This window comes from Sphaerulina musiva (assembly GCF_000320565.1).
Source record: "Sphaerulina musiva SO2202 unplaced genomic scaffold SEPMUscaffold_9, whole genome shotgun sequence".
NCBI lineage: Eukaryota > Fungi > Ascomycota > Dothideomycetes > Mycosphaerellales > Mycosphaerellaceae > Sphaerulina > Sphaerulina musiva.
In genome coordinates, this window is record NW_016017391.1 from 1,021,859 (window position 1) to 1,041,460 (window position 19,602).

Below are 19,602 nucleotides of genomic sequence, written 5' to 3' on the forward strand. Positions count from 1 at the left end.
TGATTTAATTATGATGATGATGATAATGGTTGGTTGGTTGGTTGGTTGGTTGGATAGTTGATTGGTTACGACCTGAGCTTATGATGATGATGATGGATGGGGATGGGAATGAGGATGGAAAGTCATGAAATACCTAGGTTAGGTACCTAGGTAGGTTAGGTACCTTAGGTTTACAAAGTCGTTACGAAATATGAATCTCGCCATCGCTCCATGATCCATTCAAAATTCTCAAAAAAAAAAACTCTTTTGAGTGATTATTGATGAGACTTTTTGTCTGTCTCTATGTCTATCGGTCTGTCTATCGGTCTCTCTGTCTCTCTGCTTGAATCCCGTCTGAATGATGATTGCTTTTTTGGCTGCTACTAGCTATATGTTTTTAATTCCCGAACCTGCTTCCACCGGTCGGTCGGCCGGATCTAGGCTCTTTTCTGCTTTCCCACGTACCTTATGTATGTACGTATGTATGCCGTCAACGTCAGTAACATGTGGTTTCAAGACAGAGACAGGGGGTAGCGTTCAGCGTTCACTACCTGAGATGTATAATCTCATGTCCTCTTAAATGGGACAGGAAAGTCGGAATGACAATATAGCAAAGCAAAGCAAATCAAATCAGGCGTCATTCGATACACTGCAACTTGCTTTACAAAAGCTAGCTAAAGTACTAGTATCAGCGTAATGCTTGAGCGACAGGGAATCTTACACTCTCGATGATTCCTTTTGTGCCTTTGCTGTATGCTACATCTACGCCTCATACACCTACAGTCGGCGCGTGAGCCCGACCGACAGGCCAGTGCTCGCATGTGAACCAAAGCTGCTGCAGCCACTGTTGCTGTGATGGCACAACAGGCAACTGCCAACCAAGCGAGGTTGCACCTTAGGAACCATTTGCAATGGGGACCTTCGGAACGTCAATTCTCAAGATGCGGACACTCGATGGCCCATTCAACTCTCGGTCAAGTCGAACGTATTCCTGCATAGCGTCCTTGTCTCCACGGTCCAGAAGGTGGTCGAGATATCGCCGTGACAGCTCGAAGAAAGTGTCTGTGTGGTTCTTGATGAGCTTCGACGTGCTTCGAATGTGATCAAACAGGGCCTTGATGTGCTGGTGCCGTGAAGCTTCTTCTTTGAGTGAGGTTGGCTGATTGAGTTCAAAGTCAAAGTACGCAATCCAGAACTCCGGCGAATTATCACAATGTTCTTGCTGTTTCTGAAACGTCTGACGAGCCTCGTCGGCATCGCCCTTGACTTTCCAGTGAAGTCGGGCAAGCTCTGCCACAAGCGCGCCACGATCAGATCTGCCGTTCTCGCCGGTGTTGAGTTGAGTTTTCAGGACTTTGATGGCTGCATCGACCCCATATTGTCGCCTATGAGTGTTCACGAGGGACAGAATGGTCTCGAGATCACCAGGCGCGGTGGCCAAGATTGCCTCGTGAATGGCAATCGCGGTGTCTGCCCGACCAATCGACTCCTCAAAGCGGGCATAATTGAGTCGTATGCTTGGCTGAGCAATCGAAACAAAGATACAGCTAGCTCGACTGTAAATGATGCGTACCTCTTCGTTGCGCACCTCTTTGGCAATGGACATTTGAGCCAAAGTCCATCTGATATACCGGAACCAGAATTCTTCGTAATTGGCGCAGGTTACCAGGCATCGTTCGTAGAGGAATTTGGTGCGTGCATAGTCACCCTTGCCTTCCTCGAAATCAAGATACCGTCTCCAGTTGTCGAGCTGGTCATCGTCAAGCTCGGTCACATGGTAGTATGGGCGCTTGATCTCTTGTTCGTATGTCCAGCGCTGCGAGGTCTCCGCCTGGGTGGAGTTGAACAGCGATAGGAGATACGCGTCGACACGAGCACGAAGCTCGCGCTCAACCTCCGCCGGCGCAGTCTGCTTTTCATCGCCTCCCAGCTCCTGCTGAAAGCCTGCCAGAACATCTTCCGGCACAACTTGCGCAACAGGACGTTGCGCAGCCATACCGCGGAATCTCTCGAAATAACGAGCATATTGGTGCAGGGGAATGTGGATAACACGGGCTAAGATGGCAAAGATGCGGTCAGGCGAGTCGATGCGCTCCTCGAATTCCAAATACTTGTCCCAGAAAGGATGCGCCAGAAAGTCGAGTCCAACACTGTCTGCCGCGCGCTCGTAAAGCCTGCGATGACTAGGTTAGCATCTGACCGAGTGGATTCGGGTCTAGCGAGGGATCAAACAGGAAGGGGTGGGTGGCGAACATCTTGATGATAGAGCTAAGACTCCATAGTGAAAGCAAGACCAAAATTTCATCGAGTCAACGCGGTCAAGCTCCTAGTGCAGAAAGACTCGCAACGAGGCGAACGCAATAGTAGTGATGTGCGGGTCTGCATGAGTAGATGTGAGACTCGTGAAGCAACCAGCCCGTGGGTTGGAGATCTCACCACTTGATGTGCATAGGTGCACGAGGTACTACCCCAAGGCCAAGCTGGTTTCGCAAGATACGGCGCTGTGGAGTTATGGGCATAGAAGGGAAGGGGTGCCCTCCGACTTACTCTCTGATGACATCTGCATCGTGGCTGGTCTCCACCTTGAAGGCGCAGTAGTTTGCCCATAAGTCGACCGAAAGCCCCACGCTTGCGACACCGCGCTCGTAGACCTGTAGCCGGTCAGCACTTGCCCACATCTGCCCATGTCAACAGTCTCTTCAACCCACCATTTCCGCCGACTCGGTACCTGCGATAGCGAACTCGAGGTCGGCATACTTCTTCCAGTAGCCGAAAAACAGCGGGAAGCGTGCGAGGAAGCGGTCGTATGTGTCTCGGGTAGCTGCAATGGCTTGGGGGCTGGAGTTGCGGTTGAGGCCTCCTTCTTGCGCTTCTGCGGCGCGCACCAGCTTCTCCCAGTTCTCAAATTCTTGCGGTTCCGCCAGCTGATGATCAGTCAGCTTGAGTAGATGTCCTCCATATCTGTCTATGGCGCGCATACCACTTGATCGTTCAGCCTTTGGAGCTCCAAATCGTTGGCATAGCTGAAGTCTGCCATCGTGCTCGTGGACGACGTCGAGGCCCGTACAGTACTATGGCGGCGGTGCTGCCAGTTTCATCGAAGAGGCCCGAAGTGGTGTGACGAGGGAGAGTGCAAGCAAGTCTCGGCAGATGAAGGTGCAGGTGAGAGAGTCAGCGTGCTCGAGGTACTGAAGAGTATCCCCGGGCCCGGACGCTTGCTCCGTCAATTCTAAGCGGCTTGGCATTCCCGATGCCGACAGCCTCACTTACCTGACCTATGCTGCTTCCAACTTTCAAGCAACATTCGCAACTTACAAGGCTTCTCCCGGCTCTTATGCCTCACCTTCATACAATCTCACTTCGACCGGCCTACTTCTCTCAATTGACGCACCTCAATCTATGCAGAAGAGTGCCAAGCCATGCTAATATCTCCTTATGAAGCGATACTTACGCGCCATGAATATGATTGCGTGGTGTCCTCGCCAGTCCTTGGTCCAGCACGTTACTCTGCGATTATAGCGGCAATACTTTTGGTTGGATTGTCCTCTTGCCATAGAGGCAATGGCCCGTTCAGCTACATTCTAGGTACCTAGTAGTCTGCCGCACTACTGATGTCTGATGATGAGGCTAGTTCGTGCTCTGTATGGAAGTCATACAGGTATCTACCCGAGGGCGGATAGAAACTGTACAGGGCAGTGCAAGTGCCGTGAAGAGAGAGTACCTTATGTACCTAGATATGCGTGCTTGTGTACCTGATTTCAAGGCTGCTACTATATTGACCTTGAGTACCTGAGGTACTTCCTCTTGCACTTAAGGTATAGGCACCTTTGTACTCGAGCTGGCATCTGCACAATCGCAACTGCTAGTCCAATCCGCTCGGAGAGGTATCACGCAAAACTCGTCACAATTGGTCTAGAAGAGCAAAACGAGAGGCAGGCACACGTGCGAGCATTCAAAGGTTGAGGTATCAATTTAGTACCAGGGCGAGGTTGTGTATAAGGCTATAAGCAACCATTGTACGCGCACGCATTCACAACACGAGTAGTTAAGTCTTGCATACGCCTATGGACTATGTCACTAAGGTATTGGTCGCGGCACATGATTTCGCGCCGCAGCACGTAATTCAATTAAACTTTCACGTAGGCGGCGCGTGTATTGTCTCCACTCTCAATTATTGCATCCTCAGATCCATCTTCTCGAAAACCACAACCTCACATCACGACTCGGCACCTTCGACACTGTTCCGGCGCCATCGGCATAACAGTGCAGCTGAAATGTCATTCTTCAAGGCGCCAACATGGGCGAAATCGCAGTCCAAGAATGACGACGACGAGGAGGAGCAGACGGAACGGGACCTGTTCAGTCACAGTAAAAACTTCATGGCAATACAGCGAGATAGGCTGGAGCAGGAAATGCGCAGGAAAGAGCGATCTAAACAGAAAGAACAGGAGCGTGAGCAGAATCGCAAAGAGAAACTGGCGAAGAAGGAATCCAAGGCTGCTATCAAGCGTGAGAGCCCTGGCGCAGACTCGAGCGCCGAACCAGTCAAGAAGAGGCGGATCACTTCAGAAGAAAGCGTCAAGCTGCTGAAATCAGTAGGAGTCCGGCCCATCAATATTGACAGCGACGATGAGGATGAGCAAATACGATATGATGTTGCGGAAATCCTGCCTACTCGACGATCACCCAGAACACGACACACGAGAGATGCCTTAGGCCATGAAAGAGCGAGGAGCAATCTGAGCAACATATCGAAGACTGGTGGCGGGTTGGACACGGCAAGTAAGGCGGAGATAGCAAAGGTCGCCATGGAACAGCCTGCGGAGCCGGAAGAGGATGAAGATTCGGATGAGGAGATTGCGGCATTGCAGAGAATTGCGAGGGAGAAACATCAACGTAGAAAGCAGCTGGAAGAAGCGCAGAAGGCGTTGTTACCCAGCGCAGCAGGCTCCGATGCAAACCCAGGATTGCCTACAACACCTCCGCCAGACCCCGTGATATCACTCTTCATCACGTCGGAGATCCCGAACACAAAGCCGCTCTTGGTCAGAAGGAAGTTGACACAAGATTTAGGCGAGCCCCGGCGAGCATGGTGTAAGAAGAGTGGCTTCACGGACGAGTTCAGTGACAAAGTTTTCTTCACATGGTGTGGCAGGCGAATGTACGATGTTACAACTTGCCAACGGCTTGGCCTGGAAGTCGACGTCGCTGGCAATATAGTGCGAGCTGACGAGAGAGATGAAGATGGAGCTGCTCAGGTACATGTGATTGCAACTACGCAGGAGTTATTGGACCAAGAAAAGGCAGAGCAAGTGAGGCAGGCCAAGCTCGATAGTGCGGTGTATGAGCCAGATGAGCAGGCTACGGCTGATGAGGAAGAGGACACGGCGAGGAAGGAGGTCAAGATCATAGTCAAGGCGAAGGATGCAGATGCGGTGCCTGTAAAGGTCTTCTCGGTAAGCGAAAGTCGAAGAAGTTCCTCGAGTGATCCAAGCTAACATTACCACATAGACAACGAAGATCTCCAAGATCGTCAATTATGCGAAGAAGCGCATGAATATAGCGATCGATCAGCCTGCGTACCTGACATTTGATGGAGAACGCCTTGACCCGGCAGGTGAAGTGGGCGACACCGAGATTATAGACATGGACAATGTCGATCTCATTCTCGGTGACTGACATTCTAACACGACTCTGCCGATTCCCGACTCGACAGATGACCACGCGATGACCTGGCTGCCACGAATCCGATGGTTTGGACTATGCCAGCACCGACCTTCTACGTGGGATACAGCAACGAATGACACGACCTGTGGCCTTGCTCACGCATAAGATGCGTTGGACGAGGTGGCAAAGTGCCTGCATTGTGCGCGCTCATCCTTGCGCTATATGTGCGTGCCACACCGCATACCTTACTTTATATTATTGATACCCCGCTGCTAGGATACCATAATCATTTTTTGATGTGACCACAGGTCCACAGGACATTTGCAATGCACCGTCAGACATTTTGCTGCCTCTTCTTGACCTAGATAATGCCGAGGAATATCCACGCGGATGAACGCCTTCCATGTTTGCAGCCCAAGCCGAGTGTGTTTCCCTCGCGCAACAAACATGGGCGTGTGCAGTCGTCAACATCGACGACTCCGCCGCGCGGCTGCATTTGTTCGTTCACACCTTGCCTCCAGCATCCAATAGCAAATTCATGGATAGCTTGCTGCAAGGCTAGCGTTGGGCGCCCATACGTAAGGTAGCTTGCACGGATTTGCTGCCCGAACAAGCCGGCATAGTATAGCCACTGGTGCTTCATTCGCCGGAAGCACATTTGTCGCCCCAGTGCAGCGTGAGGCTGGAACAGAGCTTGGCAGCTATTTTCGAGCACTGTAATGTCTCGGCGAGCAATTGAAGTGATGTGCAGCGCCCAAGTCGCCCCAGTGGAGGGATGGGGGTTCCTCTTACAGACCGAGGCGGGGCGAGAGGCTCGGTCCCTCGTTATATCGACGCCCAAAGACGTGTATTCGACGACGTTGGCTGAGCCTTTTATAGCACGTGCGGCAGGGCGGTTCGTGACTACCTACGCCTATTACATGTACATGTACCCAATGTACTGGTCTAGAACTGGTGCAACATCAGATTTTGCCTGGTTATCGGGCTGTTGCTTTGCTACGCAGGGTAACACAACGTCCGTCATCGCAGGAGTCATACCATCCCTTCATTCTTTTCTCTTTTGCTTGGTTTGCTTGCGACACTGTCGGTACCAGGAACCTCCCTCCACCACTACAGAGCGCTGTGATACTGGTTGCATCAGTCGAATTTCTCTCACTCCCTCTCCCACACACACACACACACACACACACACACACACACACACACACACACACACCCACACACACGACAGAGCTCATCCATGTTTCCAGGCTCATACGGACGTCGGCATACTGAACTTCGGAGACTACGACGCCAACTACTGCACCACTATTAGCACAGCAGATATCGCACAGTCTGCCGGACGACCGCCTGTGAACGAGTTCGTAGATTGTCTCGCATTGCCTGCTGCTGCTGTTGCTGCTGGTGGTAGTCTCGCACGAGATTGCCACTGATTCGTTTCGAAAGTCCGGTTCAGTCTTTTGGTTGTGAAGAAGGTTGAGAGCGGTTGCAGTTTCCTGGGCAACGTCCCTAGGGCCGGCCGATCGACTTTTGTCTATCCATCCCAGATACTGAGATACCTACCACGGCTGTTTTTCTCAACGCACCCTACACACCCCAGCAGCCTTCGGCGGTCAGATAGCGTACGAGAGACTCAATTGGGTAAGTCACCTTTTTCTTCATATGCGATCGCGCTGGGCTGCAGGCTTCGTACCTACGAGCTACTGCAACTACAGCCTGCTCGCAGCGGTTTTGCCCGTCTCGCTTTATCATCCCAGTCATCTGCACTTCCACTGCACTTCGAATTTCACTCCACCTCGCTCTCGCCGATTTCTTGAGAGGGACTTGTTCTAACTGATGCTGGCAGAGCCAAGCATACCACAAACGCCGGTTCCTATTCTATCGATATACATCAACCATTGTACTGTCGCGCACATCCTGGTCGCTGTTGGACATTGGACACACACACCCCTTCCGCTCTGCTACTCATTGGCCATCTTCTCAACGCCCTATCCCGAAACGATTGCACTCCCGCTGGCTTGCATCAATCACTTGGAGTCTTGGACTGCTGGAGGGGCAACAGACGCAGCACTTTGCTACTCCCCGACATTACCTCCTATCACTAACGTGGGCAAGCATTGCTGAGACCTGTCGCTGGTTGCTGACCTCTTGTTACGGGACGTCGCATTCTGGGAGCACGTTTCATCACCGCTGCGCCAGACGTTTCGTCACTAACCAGCCGTCTACGGCGTTTACGGGCCTTGCGGCGGCAATTGACCTCTCAGCTTGCGAGAAGAGATTCGCGTCCGGGAAGATCCTGGAGTGATAGCGCCTCGTAATTACAGCAATTGAGGGTTCTGTTCATATCCCCGCACTCGTCCGCTCGCCCACTTCACCACCCACCACCACCCATCGCCGGACGCAATCTACCGACATCCACAGGACCACAGCCCAAGCGACTCACTCGACGACCTTTCCGCACCGGGGAATTCTATCACACTTGCCGGATCAGCGCAAGGCTTGAGCTGCGTGAATCTGGTACGTGCTAAGGCAACCCAGAGCTACGCGCCGCGGTAGCACTGTTTCTGGTAATACACACGCGGGAACGCCCCTCACCCTGAATACCTGCGAAAGCTACAGCAGACAACAAGTGATTGAAACGCCGAGACCCTGACCTTGTCGCTGACAGCAACAAGGCCAGGATTGAGCTTGGCTATACAGTGCTCTGATCGATGTCGCGGGCGTGAGTGTGCTCTCTCTCCTACTGATATATTGTCGTCACAAGATTTGTTTGCGCCTCTCCCGCAGCTGTTCCCAATGGCCGGCGGCGTCAAGCAGAAAGGCGCTACTAGAGCCTCCTCTCAGCGTACAAGTGTCGCAAAGGACTCCTCAGCTGACATTATTGCACGCCCTCGCAGACAAAGTACGGCATCATTCTCCGTACGGACGGGAGCCGATCGAGTAATACACGTTTTTCCAGGTGGCACCACTTCATCTGGAGGCAGCATATCGGTACGCTCGCCCATCTCGAGCGGTGGAAGCCTGAGCCCATCCAGCGAAGACAGCTGGAGCGATCTGGGCGAGGACGACATTGATCCGTCCGACTCGGCATCGCGCTCTCGCGGACCACTGACACGACGGCCTACAGTGGAGGCCCCCCGACCACCGCCTGCCCGACGGCACTCCTCTCGCAGAGTACACAGGGACCGAGAGCGGGAGGAGAGAAGTCCGCCGCGACGACAATCTTCTCGCAATCACTTGAGGCACGAAAGTCGCCACGAACGTCGACACGAACGCAGTTCGTCGCAACGCGTGCACTCTGACGGCTCGTCCAGCACAGGAACCGTGGCTGACGATTACCCACCGTATGGCCACCATGGCATGCCGCGCGCACAGTATCCTACATACAGACATGTGCCCGCTGGAGGCCATGGTGGTTATCCACCCACAATGGCGTCGGGCCCGTCAGCAGGCTACTCCGACCCGTATCATGACCCACGTCAGGCACTCGTAGCGACTCGTCACGACGCCTTCGGCTACCCAGGACAGCCAAATCCGTTTTCGCAACATACAGCACCGCCTAATCCGTTCTCGCCAATGACCAGCGAGGGCTCGAGCTATTTCGCTGGCGCACCTGAGCCACCTATCGCACATATGGGACCACCCCCAGGCCCGCAACGACACCCGTCTGAGATGGATCTGCACGGTCGCCGTCCCCGACCTCCGAGCTTCCCGGGTCCTTCGCCATACGGGCCTCCCGAGCAAGCAATCATGCCTTACCAACCACCGGGCTTTCCTGCGCCGTTTGGCATCCCATATGGCATGCCGGGCTACCCCATGTATCCACCTATGCATGCTTACCCTCCTCAACCTCCGACTCCGGCGCCGAAACCAGCCGCCTCACCGCCGCCGCCGCCCAAGGAGCCCGAGAAGAATAAGGACCTTGAGATTCTGAAAGAGATGTTGACTGAGAAGGAGAAGAAGGACACGCAGGACAAGAGTGCCAAGAGTGATGAAATTGCAATGCTCAAAGACTTGATCAAGAAGCACGAGGAAGAGCGGGCAGCACGAGAAAAAGCTTGGATTGCTGAGCGCGAAGCGGAAGCGGCGGCGAAGGCTGCCGAAATCGCCAAGGCTGAGGAAGAAAAGAAGCGCAAGGAGGAAATTGCTGATGCGAGCAAGAAGGCCAAGGAGGCCGCTGAGAAGAAGGCGGAAGAGGCTGCGAAGAAAGCGGCGGAGGAAGCGGAGAAGAAGCTGTCGGAAGCACAGAAAAAAGCTGAAGAGACAGAGAAGGCCAAAGCGGCGCTTGAAGAAGCCATAGAGAAGGCCAAGCCGACACCCGACTCGCAGAAAGCGCCGATTCGATTCAAGGACGCTGTGGGGCGCAAATTCAGCTTCCCGTGGGCCATCTGCAAGACGTGGAAGGGGATGGAGACACTGATCAAGCAGGCGTTCTTGCATGTCGACCTGATCGGCGATCACGTACACCAAGGCCACTACGATCTCACGGGACCCGACGGGGAGATTATCTTGCCGCAGATTTGGGATTCGATGATTCAGCCGGACTGGGAAGTGACCATGCACCTCTGGCCCATGGAAGAAGAGAAGAAGCCGCCCAAGGAGGACCCGATCGTGACCCTGAACGATCCCTTTGCCGGACTGAGCATGGGAGGAGCGTTTGACAACTTTCACATGCCACCGGAGCCGGTGAAGAAGGCGAAGAAAGCGAAAGATGGGAAAAAGGGCGGCAAGAAGCCGGGCAGTCCAGAAACCATGCTCATGATGCCCCCACCTCCGCCTCCAGGAGTGATGATGCCACCGCCACCGCCCGCGGGTTCCGGTGGCGGATTTGGAGATCCTTTTGCGGGGATGATGCCGCCTGGCATCACTGCAGTCGTGGACAAACCGACCAAGGAAAAGGCCAAAGCCCGGGGCAAGAGCGTGCGAGGCAAAGAGATTTCGCCCTTGGCTGCATGGTTTGCTGGAGGTAACATTAATGCGACACGGCCCAAGAAGAGGTGATGGTCTCGTGTGGGTGTGGGTGTGGATGTGTGTCGGGGCCTTGCCTGCACGTTTTTGGAGTACTTGATGGATGCTGCGCTTGAGCGATCTGGATCTCTATTTGGAAAGGACAACTATCTCACACATAATTATGGTTTGGGACATTTTTGATGGGTTTACGCGAAACGGCATGACGGGAGGGCAGAAGGTAGTGAGCGCTGAGCACTGAGCGCAGGTGCACGCTTCATGACGAGTGTGGAAGGGGTGCTTTATGATCTCACCCTTTTTTTTTTCTTTTTTCCTTTCGCGATCCTGCTTTGCGGGATCATGCGATGCTTTGGCTTTGGATTGGAGAGTCTCGTGGGGATTGCATCGTTGGCATGGGTGTCGCCGGTCGGCATGGGAACGGGGAGTTGAAAGAAGAAGAGGAAGAGGAGGAAGAAGAAGAGGAAGAAGAAGAAGAGGGAAGGGAAGATTTGGAAACCAAAAAGAGCCATTGCATTGTTTCATTTTTTGCTTCTTCGTGTTTGAAAATACCCATTTGCAGCGTTTGCGTTTTTGATGTATTGCGTTTGCTGTTGTTGATGGTGATTCTTACCTAGTAGGTACGGACGAGGAGGCGAGAAAGGACTTATATGCTGAAGATCAAGATGCTGCTCACGCAGAGTAAAAAGTCGCGGACTCTGGAAAGGGGAATGGTAGTGGTAGTGGTGGTGGTGGTGGTAGTAGTAGTCATCTGAAGCAACATTTTCAAAGCACATTCGTCTCTTGCCAGCCAGCCAGCCAGAATGTTACCGAAGTGTATTCATCCCTCTCTCTCTCTTTCTCTCTCTTGACCACTTCTGACTACTATCGATTTCGCTGAGTGATGTTGTTGGGCGGTGTAGAAGGTCAAGTCGAGAGAAGCGGGACCTATTACCCGGTAGAAATGATGATCGGCTCCAAAAACAAAATTCCTAGCGCCGTTGAGGGACCGGTCATAAGGGAATTAAAACTTAATGGCGCTTGCTGCCGTGGTTATGAACAAGTACATCCCCTCCCGCGCCTTCATTCGATACAGCATATAATGGACAAGCTGCACAAATGTGTTGTAGAAGACATAAAATATCTTCTTTTATGAAAGCCAGACTCAGGTACCAGGTACTGCAGAGCCACGCCATCATCCATACCATGCGCATGCCAAGCTGAGGTGCCTTATACATACCATGTCATGCCAAGAAGCTGACGATGATGATGATGATGACGATGAGTGAGAGTGATGTGATGAAGTGGTGATGAGTGATGAAGTGATGAATAACAGCTGAGAGATCACATGATGAAGAGAAAAAAGTGCTAGGCGGATGGACGGTACGGCCCAATGCCGCCGCCGTTTTGCCGTTCACAATGCCCAAAAGAATCAAGATCGATTTGTGCTAACCTATAGAGACCTTAGTAACCTTACCTTATCCAATGTCAGCCAAGCGTCCGCATAAGTCCGACCAGCGAAATGTGAAAAACGGACGGTGCCGGGGAGAGTTTGAGGTGGGAAGACAATTACATCATTCCTTCTCGGCCTGTCTGCTTCTGCGACGGTAATTTGCCATGATGCACACGAATCGACGAAGCCACTAACACATCCACTAACATTAACAGGACGACCACTCTCCCCGTCTGTCTGCGATGATGGCCGACCACCACCTCTACTCTTCTTCTTCTTCTTCTTCTTCTTTCCCTCTACTTGTATACCACCACCACCACCTCCTCCTCCCACCACCGCCCACATCACCACCGCCCTACTCCTCCGCCGGCGCTGATTAGTCCCGCGACTCAGACCTCGACCCACGCGTCGGGTGGTATGCTGGGTTGCTAGGCCGATCCGACCACGACGGCAACGAGAACCACCACAATAAACAACCACAACAAACAACCGCAACAGCAACCACGAACAGGCGCAGTAGTGGGACTTTGGGATCTGCAGAGAAAAAAAGACTTTGCGCTCGTCTGTCATTATGTTTGGACTCTCATATTGGTTCCTGCCGCTCTTTGCAGGCTGTGTATGGCTAGGTGGGTGAACACACAAAAAAAAAAAAAAAAAAACAACCACCCATGCATGGGTGCGACGGGCGCGCGCCGCTGACATGGCTGCGTACAGGCACACTTCTGGCCATGTTGGGTCGATGGGCTGCGATCGGCAGTCCGGTGTATCCGGCCTCCTTCAACGTGGGGCAAACCTATCCCTACATATCTGACATTGGCGCAACATCCTGGGGCAAACCACTGTTCATTGCCGGTAGTGCGGTATCCGTCGTGGTCTTCGACGTGGCCTTTGTCAGCGAGCGATGGCTACGACATCGAGGTCGTCTCACCAAGAATTACAGCACATCCGAGAAGATCCTGAGCGTACTGGCCATTCTCGCCGCCATTGTCGGAGCGTGTGGTCTCATCTTCCTTACCATCTTCGACACGGTGCGATACCCGCATGTGCACACCTCCATGTTGGTCGTCTTCATTGCCGGCTACATCGTCTCGGCCATTTTTATCTGTGCCGAATATCAGCGTCTGGGCATTCATTACCGCGATCAGCGCATTCTGGCAGCATCCTTCTGGGTCAAGCTCGCTTTCATCTTTATTGAAATCGCATTAGTCATTGGATTCGGAGTCATGTCCTACCAGGATCACTACAACCGCGCCGCAGTCCTCGAGTGGATTATCAGCTTGTTCTATATTTTCTACCAGTGGAGTTTTGTCATCGACTTCCTGCCCGCCACCAGGACGAAGAACAAGGGCGATCGCTACCTCCCGCCCGTCAAGAGAGGAGACGATGAGATGGCCATGAACACCGAGGCCGGAGGCAATATGATGGGCGGGCCTGTGTATACCAGTGGCGGCACTAATGGAACTGCTGCTGCCCCTGCATACGAAAATGCACAGTATGGAGGAGAGCCGAATGGCGGGCGATACTACCCTCCGACGTCCACCGCGCCTTCGAGCACCAACTTTTAGACAAAAAAAGTCGCGGAATTGTTGTATATTCTTTTTTAACTCACGATGGCATTGTACAGCAGCGGGGCACAGGGGGCGCATCGGGGTGATTACAGGACGATGGCTGGGGGAATAATGAATTAACACCTAGAATTTGTATGTTGGATGCGAGCGATGGTAATGATAGAAGGTTTTGAGAAAGACCAAAACATGAATAGTTTTAAATCAATATTCATGTACTCTGCATTTCGTGTATGCATGCATGCATGCTACCTATGATTTGATAAGTTTCTCCTCCTTCTCCTTCTCCTTCTCCTTTCTACTATAGAGATCATATCTCACTTCTCCCAGGCAATTACAGCTACAGATACATGTACCTACCTACCTTAGCAAGCAATAAATCCACCATCCACCCTATTGTCCTTCCGAATATAAGAAAGATAGGGATAGGGATAGGGATAAGGCAAGGGTCGGGTCAGTTCAAGTTTCGTCAAAATCCTTTTTTTTTTTCTTCTTTTAAGGAGAATTTCACCTGACTTTTGTAGGTAAGGTACGTAGGAAGTACATGTAACCCGCCTGCCTAGCCTGCCTACTGTACCTGGCCTGCCTACTGTACCTGGCCTGACCTGCCTGGCTGCCTGCCTGACCTGGCTCAATTTTTTCGTTTTCCTTACTAGGGTAAGTAGGGAAAGTAGGGAGGGAAAGTAAGGTAAGGTAAGGTACTTAGGAGGTACTTAGGAGGTACTTTATACCTGAGGTGCTGTAGGTGCTGTAGATACTGTAGCTACTATAGGTACTGTAGGTATAATATTAGTAAGTGCTTCGGAATATTAAAGTCGGGCTCCTAGCCTCTAGGTACTTTTCCAATTTGCCGGGTCGGTAATATATTTCAGGTACATAGGTCTAAGTATAGCAGGTAAGGTAGGTACTAGTTGAGGTTAGATAGACAGGTACTGTATTTATTTACTTGGAGGGAATGTGTTGTTGTTGTTGTTGTTGTTGTTGTTGTTGTTGTTGTTGTTGTTGTTGTTGTTGTTGTTGTAGATTGTGCTAAGAAAAGGCAAGTAGAGTAGAGTAGGTAGAGCAGAGATTGATTATAGGGAGGTTATAGTAGGTATCATCCATACTAAGAAGAACAAGTCGACTAAATCGTGTTGATATTTCTTCATAGAATGATATCGCGATCCCCCTACTAAGTTAATTACTACTACCACTACCACTCAAAAGGTACTCCACACCCACCTCATCGCCTCCTCCTCCTCCTCCTCCCTACTCTCTACTTAAATGCTCACACGAGGAGCAAAAGGAGCAGGAGTAACAGGAGTCGTCATAGTCCCACAAGAAGTAACAGTAGTCACACTCTCCGTCGGACACGCACACAACCCAGCCCCGCCAGCCTCCACCATTTTCGTCTCCAAAGCCGCACATCCTCCACAATTCGTCCACGCCGTGCTGGTCGTCGCATACACATGTCCACAATCTCCACACGCCGGCTTCGTTTTCGTAATGGTTGACGTGCAATTACCCGTGGTGGTGGCGGTGGTCGTCATCATGGTGGTGAAACCTCCCGTCGCTGTGGCTGTGACGCTGGGAAAACACAACGTCTCCGTTGTTGTCATTGTGGCGACTAGAGCGGGTGGAGAGGCACAGCGACAGGCGGGGAAATTGGAGAATGTTTCGACGGCGCAGCCGCCGCAGTCGGTGTAGATGGTTGTTGTTTGGGCGGCGATGTCGTCGCAGCAGGGATAGGAGGTTGGAGTGAGGGTTTTGGTGCAGGCGGGTGGGGAAGAGGAGGATGATAGTGCTGCTACTGGTGGTGGTGGTGGGTGGGGGTAGCCTAACTGGCCTCCTCCTCTTCCTCCTTTTCCTCCTTTTCCTCCTGCTAGATTGGAGGCTGTGGACAATGCGAGGAGGGATGCGAGGAGGGCGAGGAAGTGCATGGTTGCGGTTTTTTGTTTTCTGGTGGGGAAGGTTGTTGTTGTTGTTTGTAGTTGTTGTTGTTGAGTATGATCTAGGCGGAGTCTTGTGTTCTTCGGTTTGCTGTACTTCGATGGTCCCTTCCTCTTCTTCTTCTTCTTCTTCTTCTTCTTCTTTCTGTCTGTCTGTGCTTCAAGACTGTAACGCAGGGCTTTCTGTTGTTGGAGAAAAAGGCTTGGCTGTCTGACCACTGATGATCCCTTGCGGAATGCAATATACAAGTCTGTAAAAGTGCAGAATGAGCAACTGGCAAGAGGCCTTCAGGTCCCTCAGGGGGCATTCGGTTCAATTTATATAGCGTAGGTAGCTATGTGCACCACGCAGACCTCCTTAACGGCTATTTCGAATCTACTATAGTAAGTCGCAGATGGTATATGATCGCGACTCGCGAGAATCCTTCCATGCGGGTGTGGCCCGCTTCCGACTCCAGGAATGTTTCAAGCCTCGCGATCCGCGCTGCAAGGCTCGATCACAAGCGCAGCACACCAGAGGTGCAGCAGTCGAATGCTCGGCGAGAATGAACCAAGTCTTTCTGGGGGGCATTTTTCAGTCGTCTATTCTGCTCAGCATGACATCGGTCATATCCGCTAATTTCTTGGCGGTCAGCTGCGATACTCTTTTGCAATCCTTTTAAGACGCCATGGCCTTTTTCCTGTGCACATGTCGACATATCTTGGCCTCATCTCGTCTGCCAGCAGTCATGACTACATGGCATATTATGGGAGGATTGTCATAGCTGTATGTGGACGGTTGTGGCCACCACATCTGAGGCAGTGGCCATGCGAGACCCATTCTTGTACGCTAAATTCCATGACGGGCTCCAGCTAGTAACCGGCAACCAGGAACAGGAAGCAGACAAACGCGGCCTCGTTGTAATTTCTGCAATTTTGTAGCCACAATAGGAAGGTGAAGTGGAATATCCTGGAGTGCAGCCACATGTGCATGCCTTGGCGGGTGTAATTTCTTCTCTTTTTCTTTTTCTTTTTTCTTTTCCCCTTCTTTCATATGCAGTAGCCCTTCTTTCTCCCGGATTCACCGAGAATGCACTCCTGTGGGGATGATTTGCATAGAGCCGAACATAGCGAGATTTCCCGTGAGTCTTGGCGAGCTTCTTGGTATATGTGTATAGTAGATGAGTGCAGGTTAGGTTAAGAGTCTAAGACGTGAGGAGTTACAAGTTGTCAGTAGTTGCAGTAGTGTCTGTACCTTAGGAGGTAGTGTATGTTGGCAAGTTTTGGTTTTCTCTCCCTCAGGAGTCAGGACCCAGGTAGGTATAATTATCAGATGACTAATCGGTCAGGGGCTCAGCCCCCTGCGGCAGATCGCCGGCTCCGCGTTGTTTGTATGTGTTTCATGTTCACCGGACAACCACCGCGCCATCTCTCTTCACTTGGGGTCAAAGTACATAAGTGAAGTACTCCACCTCCATATATGTTTGTTTAGAAACAAATTGGTTTGCTATAGGGGCCTCATGACTTCACCAACGGTATGTGCGTGGGATAGGACCAGGATGTACATATATACGTATACGGTATACATGACAGCTTATCTACATCCTGGCTGCCGGCCAGCAAACTTCAGCGTACCACAACACTTGGAGGAGGAGGGGGGGATTAATTTTGCTGCTGTCATGGGCCACCTACGGCCATCTCCTACCACTGACACTGCAGGTGCCAATTGCGGCAGTAATACCTACGAGGGATTGATACATAGAGATCCAAATCATCAAGACTAAGCACATCAAGACATCATTCTCATCCCTATCCATGCCTCCTCCCCGAGTGGCCGTCATAGGGGCTGGACCATGCGGCCTCGTAGCACTGAAGACCCTGAAGGAAGATGGCTTCGATGTCATTCTGTACGAACGGCGCGATTATGTGGGCGGTCTATGGAAATACTCGACCGATGACTCCATCTCCGTGGCGGACAATACCGAGTTCAACAGCTCCAAATTCCGCTCTGCGCTGAGCGATTTCCCGATGCCTGACGATATGGCAGACTTTCCCACCGCAAAACAGCTCTATAAGTACTTTTGCGACTATTGCACGCACTTTGGCCTGTGGGAGCATATCAAGCTCGGCCATGAAGTCAAGAAAATGCAGTTTCTGCGCGCCACTGACAGCAAGACGAGTGGTCAGTGTCTTGTCTCTCCATCCTTTTTCTCGAGCTCGTCTGGGCTAACATAGATGCATACGATGGTAAAGATCTCAATCTGATTCCTGTTCGTGCCAAGCAATGGGTGCTTTCGATTTCAACAGGAGGCCTAGACTACAAAGTGTCGTTTGAAAAAGTCGCTGTGGCTACTGGTCCATGGACGAGACCACGACCACTCAAGTTTCCCGGTCTGGATCAATTCAAAGGCCGTATTGTCCATTCCATGCACTTCCACGATCCTGCAAGCTACACTGGCAACGTCCTCGTCGTCGGCATGTCTGCATCCGCCCAAGATATCGTTTCAGCTCTTCCTGGCCACGCTTCCAAGGTATACCTGTCTCACAAGAGTGGAGTCGTCTTGATACCGCGTTATACTCGCGATGGTTCTACGTGGGATCATGGTCCCACACTGAACCAAACGGTCTGGCTTGCTTGGCTCTTCACATGGCTACCGAAGCGATATTACGAATACCTTGACGGCAGACTCCAACGCCTATCCAAATGGGCATATCCGAACATCCCTCCATCGTGGAACTTGAGTCCGCCACCCTCGTCGGCCGTCGCACCACCACTCGTCGCTGCACAACTATGGCCACATTTGCAATCGGGATTCTGCGAGCTGGTCCCAGAGGTCGCTGGAGTATGCGGTGATACTGTCAAACTGTCATCAGGAGGCATGCACGGCACATATCGAGGTATTCTCCACAGTACAATCAGAAAGAAGCCATCTATATATCCTACTTCAAAAAAAAGAAAAAAAAAAGAGATATGCTGACACATCACACCTCCCACTTTTTTAGAAACGCTACACGAAATCGACCACATCATCAACTGCACCGGCTACGACCCCGACGTACCCATCATCTTCGACCCCCCAGACGCCCATCCCTACCCTCCCTCCCACAACAGCTTCAAACCCAAATTCTACCACAACACCATCCCCATGCACCCCGACCCCGAACTCCGCACCTCCCTCGCCCTGCTCGGGCACGGCACAATTTTCCACTCAGGTTTCGTGCGCTGGGAAATTTCCAGCTGGGCCATTTCCCAACTCTGGCAAGGCAATTCTGCGATGCCGAGTTTACGCGAAATGGAAGAGTGGCATGCGCGACGGGTGGTGTGGAGAGATGGGGTGATGAGGGAATATGGAAGGAAATCGACGTTTTTTGATATGTATTTGCCGTTTACGGATCATGTGGATTGGTTGGATCGGACTGCGGGGTGTGGATTGAGAGAACATTTTGGGATTTGGGAGAGGTGGATTAATATTTGTGAGTGTCTCGTCTTTTGTCTCTTCCCCCTTTTTCTCTTCTTCTTTCTTCTTCCCCTTTTCCCCCAAAAAGCAAACCCCTAAATCTCTCTTTCTCCCTCTCTCCCTCCTCTTTCTAACCTTCCCACTTTCTCCCCCACAGCCGCCTGGAAATTCTGGTACCAAGACCGTAAATTCTACAACACATGTTGTCACGGATTGACATCTCCTGCAATTTTCAAACTATTCGACATGGGAAAAAGGAAGCCTTGGAAAGATGCCAAGAGACAGATTCTGTTGGATAATTCTTTGGCGGAAGAAGCGGCTGCGGAGAGAAGAAGGAGATTGGGGAAGAAGGAGATGCAGACGCAGACGCAGAAGCAGAAGCAGCAGGGGCCGACGGCGGCGAATGGTGGTGATGGTGATGGTGGTGGTGGTGATGGATGTGTGGTGGAGGGTATGAAAATGGGGAGTTGACTTTCTTTTTCTTTTTCTTCTCATGATATGATTTTTGACTAGTTCATGAGCCGTGGCGTGGATGGTCGTTCGTATATAAGTAATATTTATCTTTCTCTCTCCTTTTACCTACCTGCTATCTCAACGACACTACCTACCTACCTACCTACTACTTCGAG

General features: G+C 51.7%; 7 protein-coding genes across 7 annotated transcripts; 4 read left to right on the top strand and 3 right to left on the bottom strand.

Moving 5' to 3' along the window:
- Positions 1–618: 618 nt before the first annotated feature.
- SEPMUDRAFT_151123 (uncharacterized protein) lies at positions 619–3,127 on the bottom strand. Its single transcript, XM_016906613.1, has 4 exons — positions 2,960–3,127; positions 2,688–2,903; positions 2,527–2,630; positions 619–2,153 (listed from the first exon to the last, which is right to left on the bottom strand). The coding sequence occupies exons 1-4, from the start codon at positions 3,014–3,016 to the stop codon at positions 875–877; spliced, it is 1,656 nt and encodes a 551-aa protein (XP_016758188.1). The 5' UTR covers positions 3,017–3,127; the 3' UTR covers positions 619–874.
- Positions 3,128–4,200: 1,073 nt separating this feature from the next.
- SEPMUDRAFT_151125 (uncharacterized protein) lies at positions 4,201–5,949 on the top strand. Its single transcript, XM_016906614.1, has 2 exons — positions 4,201–5,435; positions 5,491–5,949. Exons 1-2 carry the CDS (start codon positions 4,254–4,256, stop codon positions 5,656–5,658), a joined length of 1,350 nt encoding a protein of 449 aa, XP_016758189.1. The 5' UTR covers positions 4,201–4,253; the 3' UTR covers positions 5,659–5,949.
- A 4,035-nt stretch (positions 5,950–9,984) lies between these two features.
- On the top strand, positions 9,985–10,188 carry SEPMUDRAFT_10125 (uncharacterized protein; the record flags this gene model as incomplete). Its single annotated transcript, XM_016900504.1, has 1 exon — positions 9,985–10,188. A coding segment is annotated over one exon (204 nt), but the record flags the coding sequence as incomplete, so codon positions are not given.
- A 2,163-nt stretch (positions 10,189–12,351) lies between these two features.
- On the top strand, positions 12,352–13,932 carry SEPMUDRAFT_151128 (uncharacterized protein). The gene is made up of 2 exons (XM_016906615.1): positions 12,352–12,669; positions 12,758–13,932. Exons 1-2 carry the CDS (start codon positions 12,615–12,617, stop codon positions 13,606–13,608), a joined length of 906 nt encoding a protein of 301 aa, XP_016758191.1. The 5' UTR covers positions 12,352–12,614; the 3' UTR covers positions 13,609–13,932.
- A 618-nt stretch (positions 13,933–14,550) lies between these two features.
- On the bottom strand, positions 14,551–15,527 carry SEPMUDRAFT_110468 (uncharacterized protein; the record flags this gene model as incomplete). Its single annotated transcript, XM_016900845.1, has 2 exons — positions 14,551–14,637; positions 14,880–15,527. 2 exons carry the CDS (start codon positions 15,525–15,527, stop codon positions 14,551–14,553), a joined length of 735 nt encoding a protein of 244 aa, XP_016758192.1.
- A 460-nt stretch (positions 15,528–15,987) lies between these two features.
- Positions 15,988–16,756, bottom strand: SEPMUDRAFT_151129 (uncharacterized protein). Its single transcript, XM_016906616.1, has one exon. The coding sequence runs from the start codon at positions 16,567–16,569 to the stop codon at positions 16,366–16,368; it is 204 nt and encodes a 67-aa protein (XP_016758193.1). The 5' UTR covers positions 16,570–16,756; the 3' UTR covers positions 15,988–16,365.
- A 574-nt stretch (positions 16,757–17,330) lies between these two features.
- Positions 17,331–19,444, top strand: SEPMUDRAFT_51132 (FAD/NAD(P)-binding domain-containing protein; the record flags this gene model as incomplete). Its single annotated transcript, XM_016909185.1, has 4 exons — positions 17,331–17,697; positions 17,823–18,413; positions 18,519–18,989; positions 19,131–19,444. The coding sequence occupies 4 exons, from the start codon at positions 17,331–17,333 to the stop codon at positions 19,442–19,444; spliced, it is 1,743 nt and encodes a 580-aa protein (XP_016758194.1).
- Positions 19,445–19,602: the final 158 nt, after the last annotated feature.

Excerpts from the sequence above, each read along its gene's own strand:
- SEPMUDRAFT_151129 (XM_016906616.1), bottom strand. The coding sequence starts at position 16,569 with ATGAAAGAAGGGGAAAAGAAAAAAGAAAAAGAAAAAGAGAAGAAATTA.
- SEPMUDRAFT_151123 (XM_016906613.1), bottom strand. The coding sequence starts at position 3,016 with ATGGCAGACTTCAGCTATGCCAACGATTTGGAGCTCCAAAGGCTGAAC. Across the intron at positions 2,904-2,959 it reads AAAGGCTGAACGATCAAGTG|CTGGCGGAACCGCAAGAATT; the intron begins GTATGCGCGCCA and ends ACTGATCATCAG. Across the intron at positions 2,631-2,687 it reads GTACCGAGTCGGCGGAAATG|GTCTACGAGCGCGGTGTCGC; the intron begins GTGGGTTGAAGA and ends GACCGGCTACAG.
- SEPMUDRAFT_151125 (XM_016906614.1), top strand. The coding sequence starts at position 4,254 with ATGTCATTCTTCAAGGCGCCAACATGGGCGAAATCGCAGTCCAAGAAT. Across the intron at positions 5,436-5,490 it reads TGCCTGTAAAGGTCTTCTCG|ACAACGAAGATCTCCAAGAT; the intron begins GTAAGCGAAAGT and ends ATTACCACATAG.
- SEPMUDRAFT_151128 (XM_016906615.1), top strand. The coding sequence starts at position 12,615 with ATGTTTGGACTCTCATATTGGTTCCTGCCGCTCTTTGCAGGCTGTGTA. Across the intron at positions 12,670-12,757 it reads TGCAGGCTGTGTATGGCTAG|GCACACTTCTGGCCATGTTG; the intron begins GTGGGTGAACAC and ends GGCTGCGTACAG.